Here is a 17,458-nt window from a genome sequence, read left to right on the forward strand (position 1 = left end):
TAAATTACGTATGAAATACATATTTTTTTTAGAAACATCACCACTTACATTTCATCCTCGTAGCAAAAATGAGAAATATATAAATAAAGCATCTTACATTATATTTTTTGGTTATAATTGAGCTAGATGTTTTTCTTCATAGTATGAATGAACGCATAAGTACACGACGAAAGAACAAATTGAGAATTTTTTTCGCGATATCCATCAAAGCATTAACAAATTAATTATGCGAGGAGTTATTGTCCTCTACATTAAAAAAGTAAACAATATAATACATAATATTATTTTAATTGGCGCTATACGATTACTATTTTTAGCTGAAGAAATTTTTTCAACAAATTTACAGTTACATGTAGGAAGCTTGTACACGTTACAGAAGAAGAGAGAAGGGAAAGAATGAAGAAAAAATTTAACATGGAAATCCGCCAAAAATACGTCGATTATCATCACCTCTTCGGTTTAATAAAAGCGTTCTCTTCAGCAGCTATCGCGATGGTGAAAACATTGTTGCTTCCTCTTCATGCCTTCGACCGTCGTATAGTAATCTGGTTTTTTCGCCATGGCTCCGTTTTAGAAAAAAAAAAAAAAAAAAAAGAATCTAAATTACACGCGAAGTTGTTGAGTCAGTGGCTTAGAAGAAAAAAAAAATCAACGAAAATTTTTCTCGCGAGATATTAGTTTTTTATATGTAGTATAACTCGATGTATGAATTATTCAAACATCACGTTAAAAGTTAGGTAGCCGGTTATTCGTGCTCTGAACTTGACTCTTCTTCGATAGTGTTTCGGTAAATGATCGAGTCTTAATTATAAGTTTGGATAATGTCGCGAAGTATTAATGTTTGTTATTTACCAATAATGATGTTTTCAATTGGTTACGTAAAAAGTTTTCAGTTCTCGTCGCATCTGCTGCACCTATACCTTACTAATAATGTCTTTTAATCGTGTACGAATATGGAAAAATGCATATTTAAATGTGTTGCGCGTTCACGTTTAGTTCACATAAACATCAAATTATCAGTTTGGTATTCCGTACAAAACTAGCGGTAGTGATAGAAAAGTGTTTAGCCAATTGTAGACCATCGATGTGAAAAGGTATACCTATTGCGATAAAGAACATCGTCTATCGATAGAATTCACACGGTATGCGCGAGTGATTATACGAGATTTTTCGATTCAAATGCTGGTTATTTGTGATTCGTTCGGTTTGGAAATAAATACCCTGAGATAATTATTTTTTAGCTATGGATAAAATTTCATCGAGTCGTCAAAATTTAGATAAGGATAATTCGAATTCGAAATGGATTTTCGCTCAGGTATGTCATTTTCGTGCATATAGATAGATAGATAGGTACCTACCCAACTGGAACTAGGTATCTAAATTTAGGCGTAGTTATTTTATCAAATGTGGATTAATTTTTGGGCGAAATATTTGGACATTTTGTTGGAATAAATTCTAAAAAAAAATGAGTGGGAATTCAATCAACGCGAGTTAAAATTAGAAGAAAAAAACAGCTCATTTATTAATATTTATGATGATGGCTGTCAACAGTCCGAATATGTATATACAAGGTGTCCCAATAAACGTCTGCAATTTAAATTTAAGATTTGAGTATAAATTGGGTACGAATAATAGATTACCAGATTGTACATCACCGAAGATTTAAGGAAACAGCTGCTTTGAAAATTGAGAACAAGATAATCTGCACATGTAGCAAATCGATGCTAACTACGAAACCTGTCGGTCACTCGGTCATCGATTTCGCTCATTTTTATTGCTGGTGCTTGAAAATACCCACCGGGCAAAGAAGTTCACTAAAAATTATAGAGTCGTCCTATTAAAAAATTAATGATCTTACTCACAGGAATTGGAATCTGTCAAAATTTCCCAAAAATGACATGAATAGTTGGGTGAAAAAAATCACCTGCTCAGTTGGATATTTTTCACGAAAACGTCGTTTCTAGTTACGAGTATGTAGATACATTTCAACTGCATTCGCATGTTGAGGTACAATTTTAAAATTGGCGAGCAAAACAGTATTTTTTTAAAGCTCAAATTTTTTAAAAACTATGTAAAAATTTCCAAAAAATGTGATTGGGAAGCTACAACTTTGGGAATCCTCCTTTTTTGTTACATTCTGAGTTCTGATTTCTCGCCTAATGGGTACATGATTTAAAAATGAGAAAAAATCAAATAACTCAGCACATTTTGGATGGAGCGTTTTTCAAGTCATATTTCGATCACTTCTACATCTGTGAGACCATTAAGACCATTTTTTAAAAGTTGAAAAAAAATATACAGGAAAATCTAAAAAGTATTTTAAGTTTTTTTCCCATTCTTTTTGGGTTCAAGTAGTCTCTTCTCTCTTGATGTCTTAGTATCTCAATATTATCACGTTTAAATCATTAGAAGAGCTCGAAGGTCATTTTTGTCGAGTTCAGGAGTTCTCAAAATGATGGATTGTTATTCCTCATGATAATTTTGCAATCATTTCCTCAAGAAGTTAAGTACCTATAATTAAAATTGGACACATTTTTTATTTTTTCTTAAAAGTGATGGTAGACGTCAAAAGATCTCTTAAAGCAAAAAAATTGAAAAAAATGTTTTAAAAATACACATAAAAAATTGTCAATATTTTTTAAACTATGAACTCTCAGTAGAGGGAGCTAGAGGATTTGAAATTTTTTCTACGTGTGGAAGTTATTTAGGCAGTTTTTTTTGTCTCAATCCTTAAAATTGAAAAAAAATGAGGAACGACTCACCCTATGCAGGTACTTCTACATATTATTTTGTGTTCTCTGGCTATGATTTTTAGAGAACAGAAAAATCTACAATAATACCTACTTCAAAATACTCATCAATGAAATATTAAACTAAGAAATCTATTTCATGACAGTTTTTAGTTTCAGGCGTGAAAATTATTGCCATTTAATGCATAATTTTCAAAGATATTGACCTCTAAAAAATTTCATTTTAGATACTAGTCTCAAAAAGGATCAAAAATTTTTTTTTGAAAATTGAAAAATGACTAGAAAAAAATTGTTTGAAAATATTTGTTGCTTTTTTGCTGCAAAATGTTCAAAAATATTGGCCTCTAAAATTTTACTTTTTTTAGGTGCCTAGAGTCAAAATAGATCAAAAAACCGCCAGAAAAAATAAAATAAAAAACGACTAGAAAAAAATTGTCTAAAAATATTTATCTATAGCTCGTAACTGATTTTTTTTTTACTTTTTTGTTACCAAGTTACCATCTGTATGCAAATCCGTTTTTGGAGCTTTCAAAAGTATAGATATGTACCTATTCAGGGTGTCCACGCTTCTGGAAAACCTGGAAAACCATGCAAAAGTCGGGGAATTTCGGCCGTCTGGAAAAGTCAGGGAATTTCAGAAATTTTGAGCAATTTTCCCTCAAAAGTCAGGGAATTTTTCGAAAGTGTGTCGCTCGAGTAATTTCGTTTAGTTCGGGCTTGAAACCGAACGTATTGAAAAACGTGATTTTTTTATGCAAAGGAGGGGTAATTTTAAAACTGGGTGTTTTTATTTTGAAAAAAAAACGTCTGGAAAAATTGAAAAATTGGTCTGGAAAACCTGGAAAAGTCAGGGAAATCATTTCCAGAAACGAGTGAATACCTTGCTATAACCTCTGGCTGAAATTTCCATTTTAGCGAACTTTATCGGCTCTCAAGCTTGAAAGAAATGACACACATATGAATTTATAAGTTATGAAACAATGAACTTTTCAACCTAGAAAAATTCCATCAGGGAAGAGTTTTTTAAATTGGGAGTACCGTCGTGATGATTAACATACCTACTCAATGTTCTCATTCTCACGTCAGATGGGGAGGGTCGCTCAGGAGGGAGGTTGGACTTTTGAAAAATGAGTTCTTCTGTGTTTTCTTCTAAAATATGGCTCCTTCATCGTCTTTGAATGTTAGAAACTATTTTAATCCTGCTAAAAAAAAGGCGAATTTTATCAAAATTATTATGAAAGAGTGTTATAATCGGGGTAATTTCGACACCCTGAGCAGAAATCTGGCATTGATTTTTTCAAAATAGAAATTTTAATTGTCATAATGCAAACAAACCATAAAAATTTAATATGATCAAACTGAAAATATTTTTTCAAAGAGGTCGTTTTTCATTTTTATGATTCTTTTCACTCAAACAATAATTGTGAAAAAATTATCTAAAAAGTCTGTGCTATATGTTTACCTAATACATTTTACAGTATGAAATTGTTGCTACTAATTTCTCCTTGCCCCTTCTCAAGCCTTCAAAAATAAAGCTCTGAAATCCAGTTTGAAAAATTATTTCAACTGTCATTGTTGCACCTTTAAATTTGATAGATCAGTCATAAAGTTGTTTATTTACAGGCGTTTTTTTTTTACTGCACTTGTGGTCTTGTGCACGATCAAGTCCCCTTCCCCCTCCTGTGAATTTCAGGTTGGACACCCGTTTCGTGTAATATCTTTTGCCATACAGTCGTTTACCTACAAATAAATATGAATTTTGGCAGCAGTTTGTTTATGGGACACCTCGTATATTTTTTTCTGACACATTGTTGACAAATTAGCTACGCAGCATCATCCATCATTTCAATTACTGATTACTCGTATGGTAATAATTTATATTTGGCAACACGGTATCACGTTTCAATAATACCTATATCTATATTTAGAGACCCGTTACAAAATTTTCGAGGAATTTGGTATAGTAGTAAAATAAAAACACATAGGTAAGCGGATGCACCTTACATATACATACTACATAGGTAGAGTGTTGAGAGTAGGTAAATAAATACACGATTATAAGCCTATAAATTCATATTTGGTCGAACAATCCGGAGAGCACGTTTGTTTAAACACAGCCAGCGTGTCTTGAATCGAATGAAAAAACATGTTCGCTAAACAGGTTTACCTATTAAATGCAAACTGGCTGAACTTGAAATTGACCAGTCTTCGGATAAAACAAAAATATTTGTAACATTTTGATCAATTTTTGAAAAAAAAAACACAAAAAAATAAAATAAATACAAAAATTGTATTAAAAATCACGTCAAACTTACCGATTTCATCAATATACGTATAAATACAATTTTTATGCGTAGTAGAAGCTATTTATTAGCGTGTTTCTGCTCTTTTTCTTTGATCCGTAAAGTTTAAGAATATAAGTAGGTCCTTTTCCTATATCTACCTACTTAAATGACGTCAGTAGATATAGGTAGGAAATTTTTCTTCGATATGTGCAAAAAACGCAACAAAACATTTGGCAAATTAATTCACATAGAAAATGCGATTCTTCTGTAATTATTCAAAGCGTTTCGCACATGGTGTTGATAGCGAATATAAATTCTCTAAAATCATTCGGTTTGTTTAAGGTTCATCGTTATTTTATTATAATATACCTAAACCTACCTAAAAGTTATCATCATATTGGTATTGTTGGCAGATTTATCTAAGCGAAGAGTTCACGTTCATATCTGATAGACTAAGTTCCTACCTATTTAATAGACTACCTACCTACTCATTTTCGTGGAAATAAGACTTTTCTAATAAGCAGATCGCTAGCAGTTAATTATGGATTAATTGATGAGTATATTAAATGGTAAATGATCGTGATAATATCAAAATATCAATAAAATATACGTTCTTTTTTCTGCTTCCTTTGTTAAAAAAATATTCACATTTTTGAGAATATGCTGTTCCTTTTAAATTTATTACCATTTTTTAAAATAGGATTCTCCCTTGGCACTACAGGTCTAATGATTCGGAAAATATACCTATTCATCATTTCATTATACTTCCTATTTTTCTAAAAATCAGCATTAAATTGGCATTACATAATGATTCCCAGTACCTACAACACGTAAATGGAAAACTAATGAGCAAGTATTACTTCCTCATTAGAATACGAGCATCGTCACTGCAAGAATTTCAATTTTTTGAGATCTCGCTCGGGCAGAAATAGAGAATGGGTTTCCTTTACCCAGGAGTAATGTTTGTGACATACCCCTATTTTAAAATAATTCATAGAACGTGGTTATTATCTTGAAACAAACAAAAAAAAAGTTGATTTCTAACCCTAATATAGCCTAATGTCTTACTCCCACTCACATCAATTTGGCATTTTTATGAGGAAAAAAATCATGCGATGCAAGTCAAAAGTTCTCAAGGTGCTATACAAATATGAATAATTTTCAAGTCTGACCATTACAATATTGGGCGGAAGACTCCATGTAGTGAAAAAACAAAAAATAGTAAGCTGAGAAAAACAAAAAAATCGGTCTGCTATTGTGAAATGTCGGTTTCTTTTTTATTCCGTTGATCATTTATAAATAAATTTACGATAAATTTTATTGTTATCAAAATCAAGGTTGGCCCACGAATTTACATCTTATATTTTACGTGGTTTTTCATATCTGAAAACATCACGTGAAATTATTTTTACTCATCTACAATATACTCGTAGTTAGAAATCTAAAAAATACAATAGGTAGGTATGTAAAATTTTATGCATTACCTATTTGGCTGAAAAGCTTATCCAAGTCATTTCCAAAGATTAGAAAAAAAATAATTAAATTTTTTTATGTTATTTTTATGCAGACCTAAACAACTTTCTTGAATTTTTAATCGCCTTATTGAACTCGAATTGGTGTCATGCTATTTATTCTTAAAACATGAATTTTCAGTAAGTACTGTATTTTCTTAGTAGGGAGAGAACAAATGAATCAAGCTGAAGGCTATTAGTAGTATATTTTGAATCCGACCAACTACCTACATGGATAAGAATTGGCTCAGAACTTACATTTAGAAGAGCTGATCAAATTTGAGTAAAATTTTTCGAAGTAAATTTTCGAAGATAAAAAAGTACTTTTCAGGATAAAAAAATTCTAAATTTTTCGTAAATGATTTTGTGAGTAAAATCTTCAACTTTTTTTCATTTCTCACAATTTTGTGGATGGACAGAATTTTACTATTACTCGTATAACGACTTCGCTTGCTACAGTTGAATTTTTCCATCCTATTGAAGCAGAAAATTGGAATAAAATTGTGATTCATCTGATTCGAGTTATCAAGCTCGTACAATAGTTGAAAATAATGATTTATTTTTTCATGAGATAAGAATGATTGTGAATTCTTCAAAACAATAGTCTTCTTTTTTCTGAAAAATTCGGAGTAGATACAGTCGAACCTGGCTTCGTGGAACTCATGTAAGTGGAAAACCTCTATATGTGGAATAAAATTCGTTTCCCTAGAACTTCCCTATCTAAACCTATGTTAAAATAACCTTTATAAATGGAAACGGAACCTACATAAGTGGAATTTTGTTTTGAGAAGCAGAACCTCTGCAACTGAAATGTTACTTTCGTTTTGCCTCTATAAGTGAAATTCTTTTCCTTCTTACCTCAGTGGAATTTTGATTGGAGTAGCAGAACCTTCGTAACTGAATGTTACTTTCGTTTTACCTCTATTAATGAAATTTCTTTCCTTCTTATCTCTAAAGGTGCTGTTATGATAAATGCTTCAGTTGAAGAGGTAAGAAGGAAAGTAATTTCACTAATAGAGGTAAAACGAAAGTAACATTTCAGTTACAGATGTTCTGCTACTCAAAACAAATAAAACCTCTACTACTGGAATTCCAATTTGTTCAACCTGTATAACTGAAACTTACTTTAGTGGAAAACCTACTTATACATATAAGTGGAAAAAATCTGTTTCCCTTGGGCTTTCACTTAGCGAGGTCCGACTGTATATTATTTTTGAGTTGATATATTTTCAAAATTGTCCCTCTCCATATGCGAAGAAAAAATGCCGAAATTTACAGTTTTAGGCTTTCATTTGTATAAAAAATTTCTCTTCCTTTCATCTCTGAAAAAATTGTGCCCAAAGCAAATACTCTCAATGACTTCCAACTGGAGACTTGATAGCGCCACTGAAATCACGTGATTTCATGTTTTTCCTGCAGACGATAATTCGAAAACATTCAAATCTAATTGTACCGATATTTTGCGGGATTTAATTTTTATCTAATAATTTTTGTATTTGATTCGACTTCGTTATTCAAATTGATGATTTATGTGTTCTACGTTCTAAAAGCGTATGGTAAATTAAAAACGTACATTAATGAGGTTCAATTATTTTTCAATGACATCTAAAATCTATGTTGCAAAAATTCGAGCTCGAGCATATTTCTTTTTCTTTCTATCGTTTTTTTTAAAAAGAAACACGTGTTTAATTGGAATGTAATGTGTAGAAGACGATTCAACAATTCAAACATTTTTACCTGGACTGGCTAACACATGCAGATCACGAAATGAATTTCATAAAATTTGACCAAAGTGAAATTACAATGAAGAATGAAGTAGCCTATCGCCCAAGCAATCTTTCCCCTTTGTACATACAAAGCATCCCATCAATGTTGAAAAATACAGATAAATTGATAAAACAAAATGAAAATAAGGGAAATTTTTCCATGTTTGATTTCTATAGTTTTGGAATTAGCGTGTTTTTTTTTTTTAGAAAATGATTGCATTTTTAAGTATCCTTAAGTAGTTCAGCTTTTAATGCAGAAAATTTTCGAGAGAAGTCCTCTCAAGAATCCTCCAGAGTTACCACCACCAACACCCGTCGCCATTTTTTATAAAGTGTCCACAGATTTCTCCCCCTCCTAAAAAAAAGTGTTGGAAATTTTTTCGTAAGAGTTTGAGGATTTTATTTTACCGCCAAAATGGCTTACTAGGAAAATATTTGGCTCATTGAAAGAGTATTATTGGAAAAAATATGTTTATTGGCCGCCAAACAATGTTGGTTTCTTTGTATGAAGTCCTCCAAAATTGTAAAAAATAAAAAATAGAAGTCTAAAAAAAGTGTTTGAAAAATTTTCAACTGTGGTATAAATCCCTTTAAATACGTAACTCTTTTTTTTTCCAGTAAAAAGCCAGACCTCAGCACCGAATTTTGAGCTGTCGAAACTGATTTTTCGATTTTTGGCGAATTTTTGAAAATATTAGAAATTGGCTATTGGTAATATTTACTACGAAAAGAGTAAATATGGATATAAAATCTGAAACTCGATTTAAAGGCTAAAGTCGGTCGTCTCCTCCTATGCTAATCGATCATTACTGTTTTCGAGCTGATCTAGAGCCTCCAGCAAAAGTTGACTTTTCTCCAGAAATTTCAAACCATTCAAGGAAACATTGGAATCATTTTGGCAGCTAAAGGTTTAAATGTGTCATAAGTTCGACATTCTGAATCGATCTGTACGCGTCAATCGCAAATCCGAGGTGACGAATTAAAGATCAACTTTTTTTTTAATAAGTTAGAAAATTTCAAATTTTAACAAAATTCCAAAATCGTCAATTTTTGCAACAAACTTTTCAAAAATGTCTCCTGGATTCTAAGACAACGTTGATCCTCCATTACAAAGACCCTCAGGGTTGAAAAAAAATTTAAATCGTGAAATAAAAGTTGAGAAATTTTTAATTTCTTGACTTTTTTTTTTCAAGGAAACTGTTCTCTCTTTCCCTAAGTAATAGTCTTCCCTGTATTCTGCTTCTCAAAAAATTTTATCAAATTTTATCGATTCAAGTGTTGAAAAAATACTTACAAAGAATTATTTTTCAGATAGAATACCATGATTGTACCTTACCTACATAAATAAGTAGGTACATACTACATAGGTGGATATTTCATGTCACAGAAATCATTTTAAAAGTATTCACTCACTTTCATTACTAACAATTTTTTTATTCTTCATTTTCTCAACTTTAGGGGCTTCAATTTCCAAATAGTGAGACCAACATTTGTTCGAAGGCCCAAAATTTATTTAAATTGATTTTTTCAACTTTATGAGATGCTATATTGTAAGGGTGGAAGGTCAACGCTACTTGGTACCTATGTACAATTAAAGGAGTTTTTCTCTAAAAAGGGCTTAATTTGGAACATCGACTAAGACATTGAAATTTTTGCATCCATGTTTCGTTTGATTTGGTTTTTTAAATTTTTTTAACATTGAAGCTGTGGACAAGTAGGTCAATATTGCTTGGAAGACAGAAACAAATTCTGATGCAGAAATCAAAAATTTTTTTCTGATCGAATTTTTTTGATTTTTTTTCAACTTTAGGATAATCGTGGCACTTTATCTTTGTACATGGGAGGAAAATCGAAAAAATGGGGTTCCTATTTTCTCACGATATTCGGTAGTTTGAAGGGGGTGAGGAAGCTTTAAAATGAAGAAGACTTTTTGTTCTGATTTGAATGTAATAAATAATTAAAATTAAATTTATGCACATAAATATTATATTGAAAAAATAACATTTTTTAAAATATTTGTCAAAAACTTGCACTTTTCAAAAATATGAATAAAAAAAAGAATGTAATATTTTTTTTAATGTTTTACAGGTTTTGGCAGCTTTAGCCGGCACTATAATCACGACAAATTTATCCGCTATGACGTCGTCCATAACCATTGTAAATGGATATCTTAAAGAATCAAGTAGAAGTAATTTTACTAATGGTACTGCATCTAATGGAGATTTCATGATATCAGACGCTGAAGCTTCGTTCTACGGTAAGACATTTTAATAATGTTTATATTAAGAATTTGATCTGGGTATTTGTTCGCTATAATACCTACGTACCGTCCTACCTTATACTCTCGCTTTCGTTGTAATAGTAAATTACTCATCAACATCATTCATAAAGACGTATACGATTATCCAATCTTTTGCAGCTACTTTACAATTAGCCACGCATTTCATCGCGAGCGTATTTTCCGGCGTATTTCAAGATGGCTGTGGACGTAAAAAATGCATGATGGTTTCGATATTTCCGCAATTAGCGAGTTGGATCGTATTGCACTACAGCACGAGCATATATTGGCTTTATATGCACTCGATATGTGTCGGTTTGGGCACAGCGTTTAGCGAAGTGACGATAATCACTTACATTAGTGAGATATCAAACGTCGAACTTAGAGGCAGATTATTTTCTTTGGGAAAAATTGGCTACGGATTTGGATCGTTTGTGGCTTTCTTTTTGGCCAATTTCATCCATTGGAGGCAGCTGGCTCTGGCTTGTTCTGTGATGCCTGTTATTATGCTGGTTTACGTAGCGTGGGTTAGTAGCATCTTACTCATTACCTACATATTTATCTAATTATTTATTGTTTGTATATCTACTCATTGATTGGGGGAAAATACTACCGAGTGAAATGAGTACTTTGTTATTTCATTATCAATCTACTATAAGGATAAAAAATACACTTTGAAATGATTAACTATGTAGGTACTTATGTAGTATTTGAAATCTGAACATGAGTATTTACATACGTATGTAGGTGAAGTAACACGTAGATTCGAAAAATCTAAAATATTCCGACCTTATGTTGGGTAGTACTTACACTGATAATATTTTATTATCGTCGTTATGTTTATCTCCGTGTATTTGGAAACACATTTGCCTACGTTTTTGTTGAGAAATAGTAATTATATATTCATTCATTATCCTTATCATCTGTACATTCTGAATTGTATTTTATTAATTTATTTATTTATTTACGTTCGTTAGTGGATTTATCGTTTTGAAAATGTTTTTCCAACTGATGACTTATGGCAATCGTTACCATTCATTCCTCTTTCATTTTATGAGTAATATATCTAAGTACCTACTACAGATACGCGTACCTATCTCATTCGTTTATTAGGTATTCAAAATTCGCATGAGACATTGGTATTTTCAAAATATAAGTGCATTATTATATTCTGAATCATCAATTGCGTATTATTTGTTTTTGTTTTCAAAAATTGTTTCTAATTACCTTCATATATTTTCTTGTTTTAGTTACCGGAAAGTCCATTATGGTTGTTATCAAAGGGGCATGAGAAACGATGCAAAAGCAGCATAAAATGGTTGCAAGGCTGGACAACTGACAAACATATTGAGCATCATTTTGCCAAAGTACAAGAATATGTCGATCAAAGTAAACATTTCGGAAAATCTGATCAGCCTGATGTGATATTACCGCATACTCGACAAAATGGTGGGTTATATTTTATACACCACGGTATCTATGTATCTGTTTAATGTTTTCCCATCATTGAACAAGTGTCGAATAATTTTCCTGCTAATACAGCAACTCAACCTAGGCAAGAGTGAAATAGTTTGCTGATCCTATAAATTGAAGGGACAAATCATCGAATATCCGGTATTGATTTTTCAAAGTTGCGTGGCTCCTTGACTTTAAATATTTTTGATGAATTAAAATGTAATTATGCCATGTAGCAGAATTTTTGAGTGAATTTACTTTCTGGTTGCTCAAATAGATTTACATCGTGTATTGCCATTTATGAACTGCATTCTTAAAAACAAAATTATCTGTAAGTCTAATGGAGTGAAAATTAATTCATTTGGGGGGGGGGGATTTTGGTGATTTTTTGAAAAAGGCTGAAATAGCCCATATACTTCACATAAAAATGGTAAACCACGAGATAAAAATCCGAAATTTGGTTTGAATATTAAAGTCGACCTTCCAAATCGATTGCGACCATTTTCGAGACGATCTGGAGTCTCCAGTAGAAATCAGTTTTTCTATAGCGCACCGGGATTGCCCCAGAAGGCGCTGTAATCAACTTCGGTACAGCTGAAATTTTTATTCTAGCATAAGTTCGATATTCGCAATCGATTAGAGCGGTTAAATCGCGAATCCAAAGAGAAGAGATCACAAATGTATTTTAAAAAAATTGAATTTTAAATTCTTTAGTGACAGCTTAGGCTATAATCATGCATTTTGAAATTTTGGGATATAAATTTTTTTTTCAATAGGTACTCAAAAAATATCTACACTTTTTCTCACTGATGTCCAACGGAGTTATCAAAATCATCTATGACACGATTTATAACTTTTAAGATCAAAAACGAAAATCTAAGAGTTGATCGATAGAAAATATTAATTTTCATCGATTAATTTCTGAAAAAAATTATTTTGGTCAATTTTGGAAAAAAGTTGGTACCTACTTTTGATTTCCGGCTTACATAATCGATCAAAAAAGATCAAAATCGAAAATGTATCGATCTTCGGAGTTTGATTAGGTAATCGATTCTGAATCATGATAGATTTTTAATCGAAACCATTATTTTTGAAGCTAAATTGCTTTTTTATTACAAACGATCGATCATACATGATATCAAAAATCGCAAATAAATCGATAATCAGGTTCGATTAATCGATTTTTCGGTCATGATCGATTTTTGGTCATGATCGATTTTTGATCAGAAAGTCTATTTCTGAAATTAAATTAGGTAATTTTTCATTTCAAACATTTCAAAAAATCAGAAATTGCAAATTAATCGATTTTGAAATTTGATTGATCGATTTTCGGTCATGAACGATTTTTGATCGGCAAGTATAGTTTTGGGGTTAAGTTTATTGATTTTTCATTTCAAACATTGTACATGAGATCGAAAGTTGCAAATAAATCGATTTTGAGATTCGACTGATCGATTTTATTTTAGGGTGTTGAATAGATTTTTCATTTCGAACATGATCGTAGGTACCTCTCATTTATAGAGAAAACTTTCCAAAACTTCGCTTTTTTTCTAAAATCGACCCCCCTCCCCCATCAATTAAGACTGTTTTCGAAACGATCTGGAACCTTCAGTGGAAATTTGTTGAAAAATTTATGACTCATCGTGAAATTTTTGTTTTACTTGACATGGAATTTTCCTTCCTGTAATGTGCTTTTATCAAAATCAGAAAAGCTTACATTTTTCTTACTTTTAGCCCCAAGATCCAAGATTTATGAAAATTTCACAATAACACCCCCCCCCCCTAACTTTTCGAAAGAGGTTTTATTTTATATAAAATTTCAGTATTTTGCAACATGAACATCCTTATCAGGAATTCAAAAAGTACGTACCTTATTGAAATTTCATCCGTCAAATTATTCTTTTAGAATTTTGTTTTTGGCATGATTCTTTGGTCGCTAGACTAAGAAAAAATATATCACAAGCCAGAATTTCAGGTGCTCAAATGTACTTTTCAATTTTGTGAAAAAATCAAAATTTTATAGAATTGACCAAAGTATACATAGCTGAAATTTGGTACGTACTCAATTTTCGACCTTCCCCCTCCCCCTCCCTCTCGAATCTATTGAAAACGGTTTCAAGCGTTTCAAGCCTTATTGAGCAGTTTTGGAATTTCCAATAGATTTTTGAAAACCGACATTTTCTACAAATTTTCCAAATGAAGCTGGAAAGCTAAAATTCACTCTACATATATCCTGATTTCAACGTGCTTAATCGACTGTAGCCGGTTTCAAACAGTTCTGGAGCCTCCAGCACCGTTTTTGGAAATCTGTCAGACACAGATTTTGGAAAAATGGTGGATAATCGGTCAAGTAGGTCATTACGTATCTAGCACCGATCGCGAACATACGTGCTAATGAAGTTAATTAGGTTGGGACAGATTTTATGGAAGGTAGGTACAAAATTTCAGCTTTTTAGGTCAATTTGGTGAAATTTTAATTTTTTTAAACTCAAATTCGATTTAAAAAAATTTGCAATACTTAAATCGAAAAATGCACTTCGGTAGCTAAAATTTTGGCTGGTGAAGTATTTTTGCATAGGTACTTTTTCTGTCTAGCATTGTCCCTTTCAGAAAATTTTCTTCTCCCTCCACAATTCCTTGAAAAATGAAAAATTTCACACTGTGATTTTATCACATAGGTACGTTTAACCACATTACTCGTTTGTTTCAGTCACCCAACGCATCTACCAAAAATACGTGAGATTATTCTTCCTGCCCGAATTCGTCGAGCCGTTTAAAATCATCAGCGTTTTATTCTTGTGCTCGTATTTCTTGAGTCTGAGACCGGCTAAATTTTATCTCGTGAACATCTTGGGCGATCTCGGAGTGAAGGCTGATCAAATGAAAATCATGGTAAGAAAAAATACGAGTATTAATTTGTATGTAACTAAATTAAGCCTTAATTATCGGTTAATAGTCCATTATGAATAGTTCTGCATCATTTAATTAAATGTACGTACATATTAAGGAAGGTTACAGTCGGGTCAATTGGAATTATAATATTGTAGTGGTTTCATTTTATCGTTTTAATCGTAATTATTTACCTCATTTCTGCTTCCTTGTATGAATTTCTTCGCTGTGAAAGTTGTATTTTTGATTTACTTACTTACTTGTACAAATGTACATATATCGACTTTTTCAGACAATTTCATCTTTGGCTCAAGTATCAGGATCGTTAACTTTGGCAGCAACCGTACGAAAATTCGGTAAAAGAGATTTGACCTTATGGACGTTCACATCTTGCGCAATATGTTTGGCGTTTTCTGGTGCCTATTCTTACGCACATTTTCATCATAATGTTGACGCTGTTTGGATCGTTTATCTGATTTATGGACTGATATTCTATTTTAGTGGATTTACATTAGGTGGCATGCCTTGGTTTTATTGCGCTGAAATTTTCCCTCAAAAGTAAGTAATTTTTTACGCTGGTACTTCTATCATCAAACGTCGCGTCGCAAGAATGTAATTTTATAATTTTTTTTTTCAGGATTCGTGGAGTATCGGGTGGTATAGCTGCGACATTTGCTCATATTTTGGTCGCTTTGCTGACCCAGTCGTATTTATTCATTCAAAGTGCTATCACAGTTACCAATGTCTTCCTACTGTATAGCGTTTTAAGTCTCATAAGTTGTTATTACCTAAAATTAAAATTACCTGAAACTGAAAACAAAACGCTTCAAGAAATAGAAGAACATTTTAAAAAGAAACCAGAAAGACTGAATAGTGAATCTACTAGTACAGCTGTGAATTAAATTGTAAGTTTGAGTGTTGATCAGGTAAAGAGCTAAGCTGCGTACGTTCCCTAGAATGTGCACTATAAGGTGTTATTGTATTGAATTATTTTGAGTTGTGTGGATTTTGTTGAATTGTATGAGAATGGTGTAGGATGAATGAATAGGTTTAGATACCTATTTCATTAATATGGTGTGTTTATTCGTGGTCGTTTGTGTCCGTACTTAAGTATTTAATTTCTTTTTCAACTTTCATGTTTTTAAATTTTTAAATTGTGCTTATTTAATTAAGTAGTTTGAAATATGCTGAATAAATTTTTCATCGATGTTTTCTCAAGTAGAATAATTTTTCATCAACTTATATGATGGAATAAGTTTGACTTAATGTGTTGAAAACTTCTTGAGAAAGCTTCTAGTTGGTATCTCTTACCTAAGTGAATTTTGAGCACTCGAAAACTTTACATCGTGTTCAAGATAATCGATCTATGCGCAATTTATTTTGCTCCTTCGAATATCAGAACTGGCAACCCTGTTTGAACAGGAATCAAATGATTTGCTGTGCGATTCCTGAAATTCGAATCTACAAGCGAATGCAAATTCTTCATGCAGTTTTTTTCCGATGTTCAGATTTTTGCAGTTACAGCTCAAAACAATGATAAAATTCTTTACCTACTTTTAAAATGCGTTTTAAACAATAAACATAATTCGCGCTGAGAAAATATTTGCGATTACCGTTCTTTCACCTTATTAAGGTGTCAAGTAATCTAATTGCTGATTGTTCAACACCGATTATTATGTCTTCGCCCACTCGTCAATTTTTATGTAAGAAATGTGATACCTACTTCCTAAGGAAGGAATGTTTTTAAATGTTTATGTTTGGTGTATTTTTTTGGAAGGGTAACGTGAAATATTTTCCGCTACCTAAGTTTCTTCACTTACGAGAAAGACTCGAATTAGCAAATAATTGAATTTTCACCTATAGGTACAATAAGAATTTATACTCTTTATAAACTTAGGTAAACATTTGTCAGGTACAGTCTACAATCTATGTACATAGTCCAGAAAAGTAGATCCAATATTTAAAAAATTTAAAAAAATCAATAGGAAAATCAGATATGGCACATGACTAGTTCGTTTTTTTCACTAGTTTTTCAACATTTCAACAATAAATACATAATAAAAAGAGATTCCAATACGCAGAAAACTATATACATATTTTTATTAAACAAAGAATAATCGAAATAACATCCAAAAGTGCACCACAAAGGAAAATTTTCAAGTGCTGAATTTCATTTTTCGATTTTCGGCGAATTTTTCAAAATTCAAAGGACCATTTTACATTTAAAAAATTCAGAATTTTATGAAATTAAGGAAGCGAGCTGAAAGTTATTCTCTGCTTTATTTCTGACCCTCAAAGTCGATTTATGGTGGTTTAGAATCGTTCTAGAGCTTCCATCAGATTTTTGATTTTGCAATCATGGAAAAATTGTCATACAGGGGTCCGGAATAAAATTCAGCACTTAACATGAATAAACAGTTTTTACAACTTCTTAGATCAATTTCAGCACAAAAAACCATCCAATACAAAATCTTCTCTGGCGATTAGTTAGGATTTTTACGCAATAAAATTTAAAAAATTTCAG

The 17,458-nt window shown here is 31.7% G+C and overlaps 1 protein-coding gene across 2 annotated transcripts; it reads left to right on the forward strand.

The window, feature by feature from the left end:
- The first annotated feature begins 609 nt into the window (after positions 1-609).
- Positions 610-16,147, forward strand: LOC135840555 (facilitated trehalose transporter Tret1-like). 2 transcript variants are annotated; one of them, XM_065357159.1, is made up of 7 exons: positions 610-1,315; positions 10,401-10,569; positions 10,732-11,117; positions 11,841-12,039; positions 14,756-14,937; positions 15,227-15,492; positions 15,572-16,147. In XM_065357159.1, the coding sequence occupies exons 1-7, from the start codon at positions 1,244-1,246 to the stop codon at positions 15,834-15,836; spliced, it is 1,539 nt and encodes a 512-aa protein (XP_065213231.1). In that variant the 5' UTR covers positions 610-1,243; the 3' UTR covers positions 15,837-16,147. The 2 variants fall into 2 exon arrangements, with proteins under 2 accessions (XP_065213231.1, XP_065213232.1); XM_065357160.1 differs by lacking the exon at positions 610-1,315 and adding an exon at positions 9,212-9,283.
- The last annotated feature ends 1,311 nt before the right edge of the window (positions 16,148-17,458 follow it).

Source organism: Planococcus citri, chromosome 3, assembly GCF_950023065.1.
Source record: "Planococcus citri chromosome 3, ihPlaCitr1.1, whole genome shotgun sequence".
Taxonomy (NCBI): domain Eukaryota; kingdom Metazoa; phylum Arthropoda; class Insecta; order Hemiptera; family Pseudococcidae; genus Planococcus; species Planococcus citri.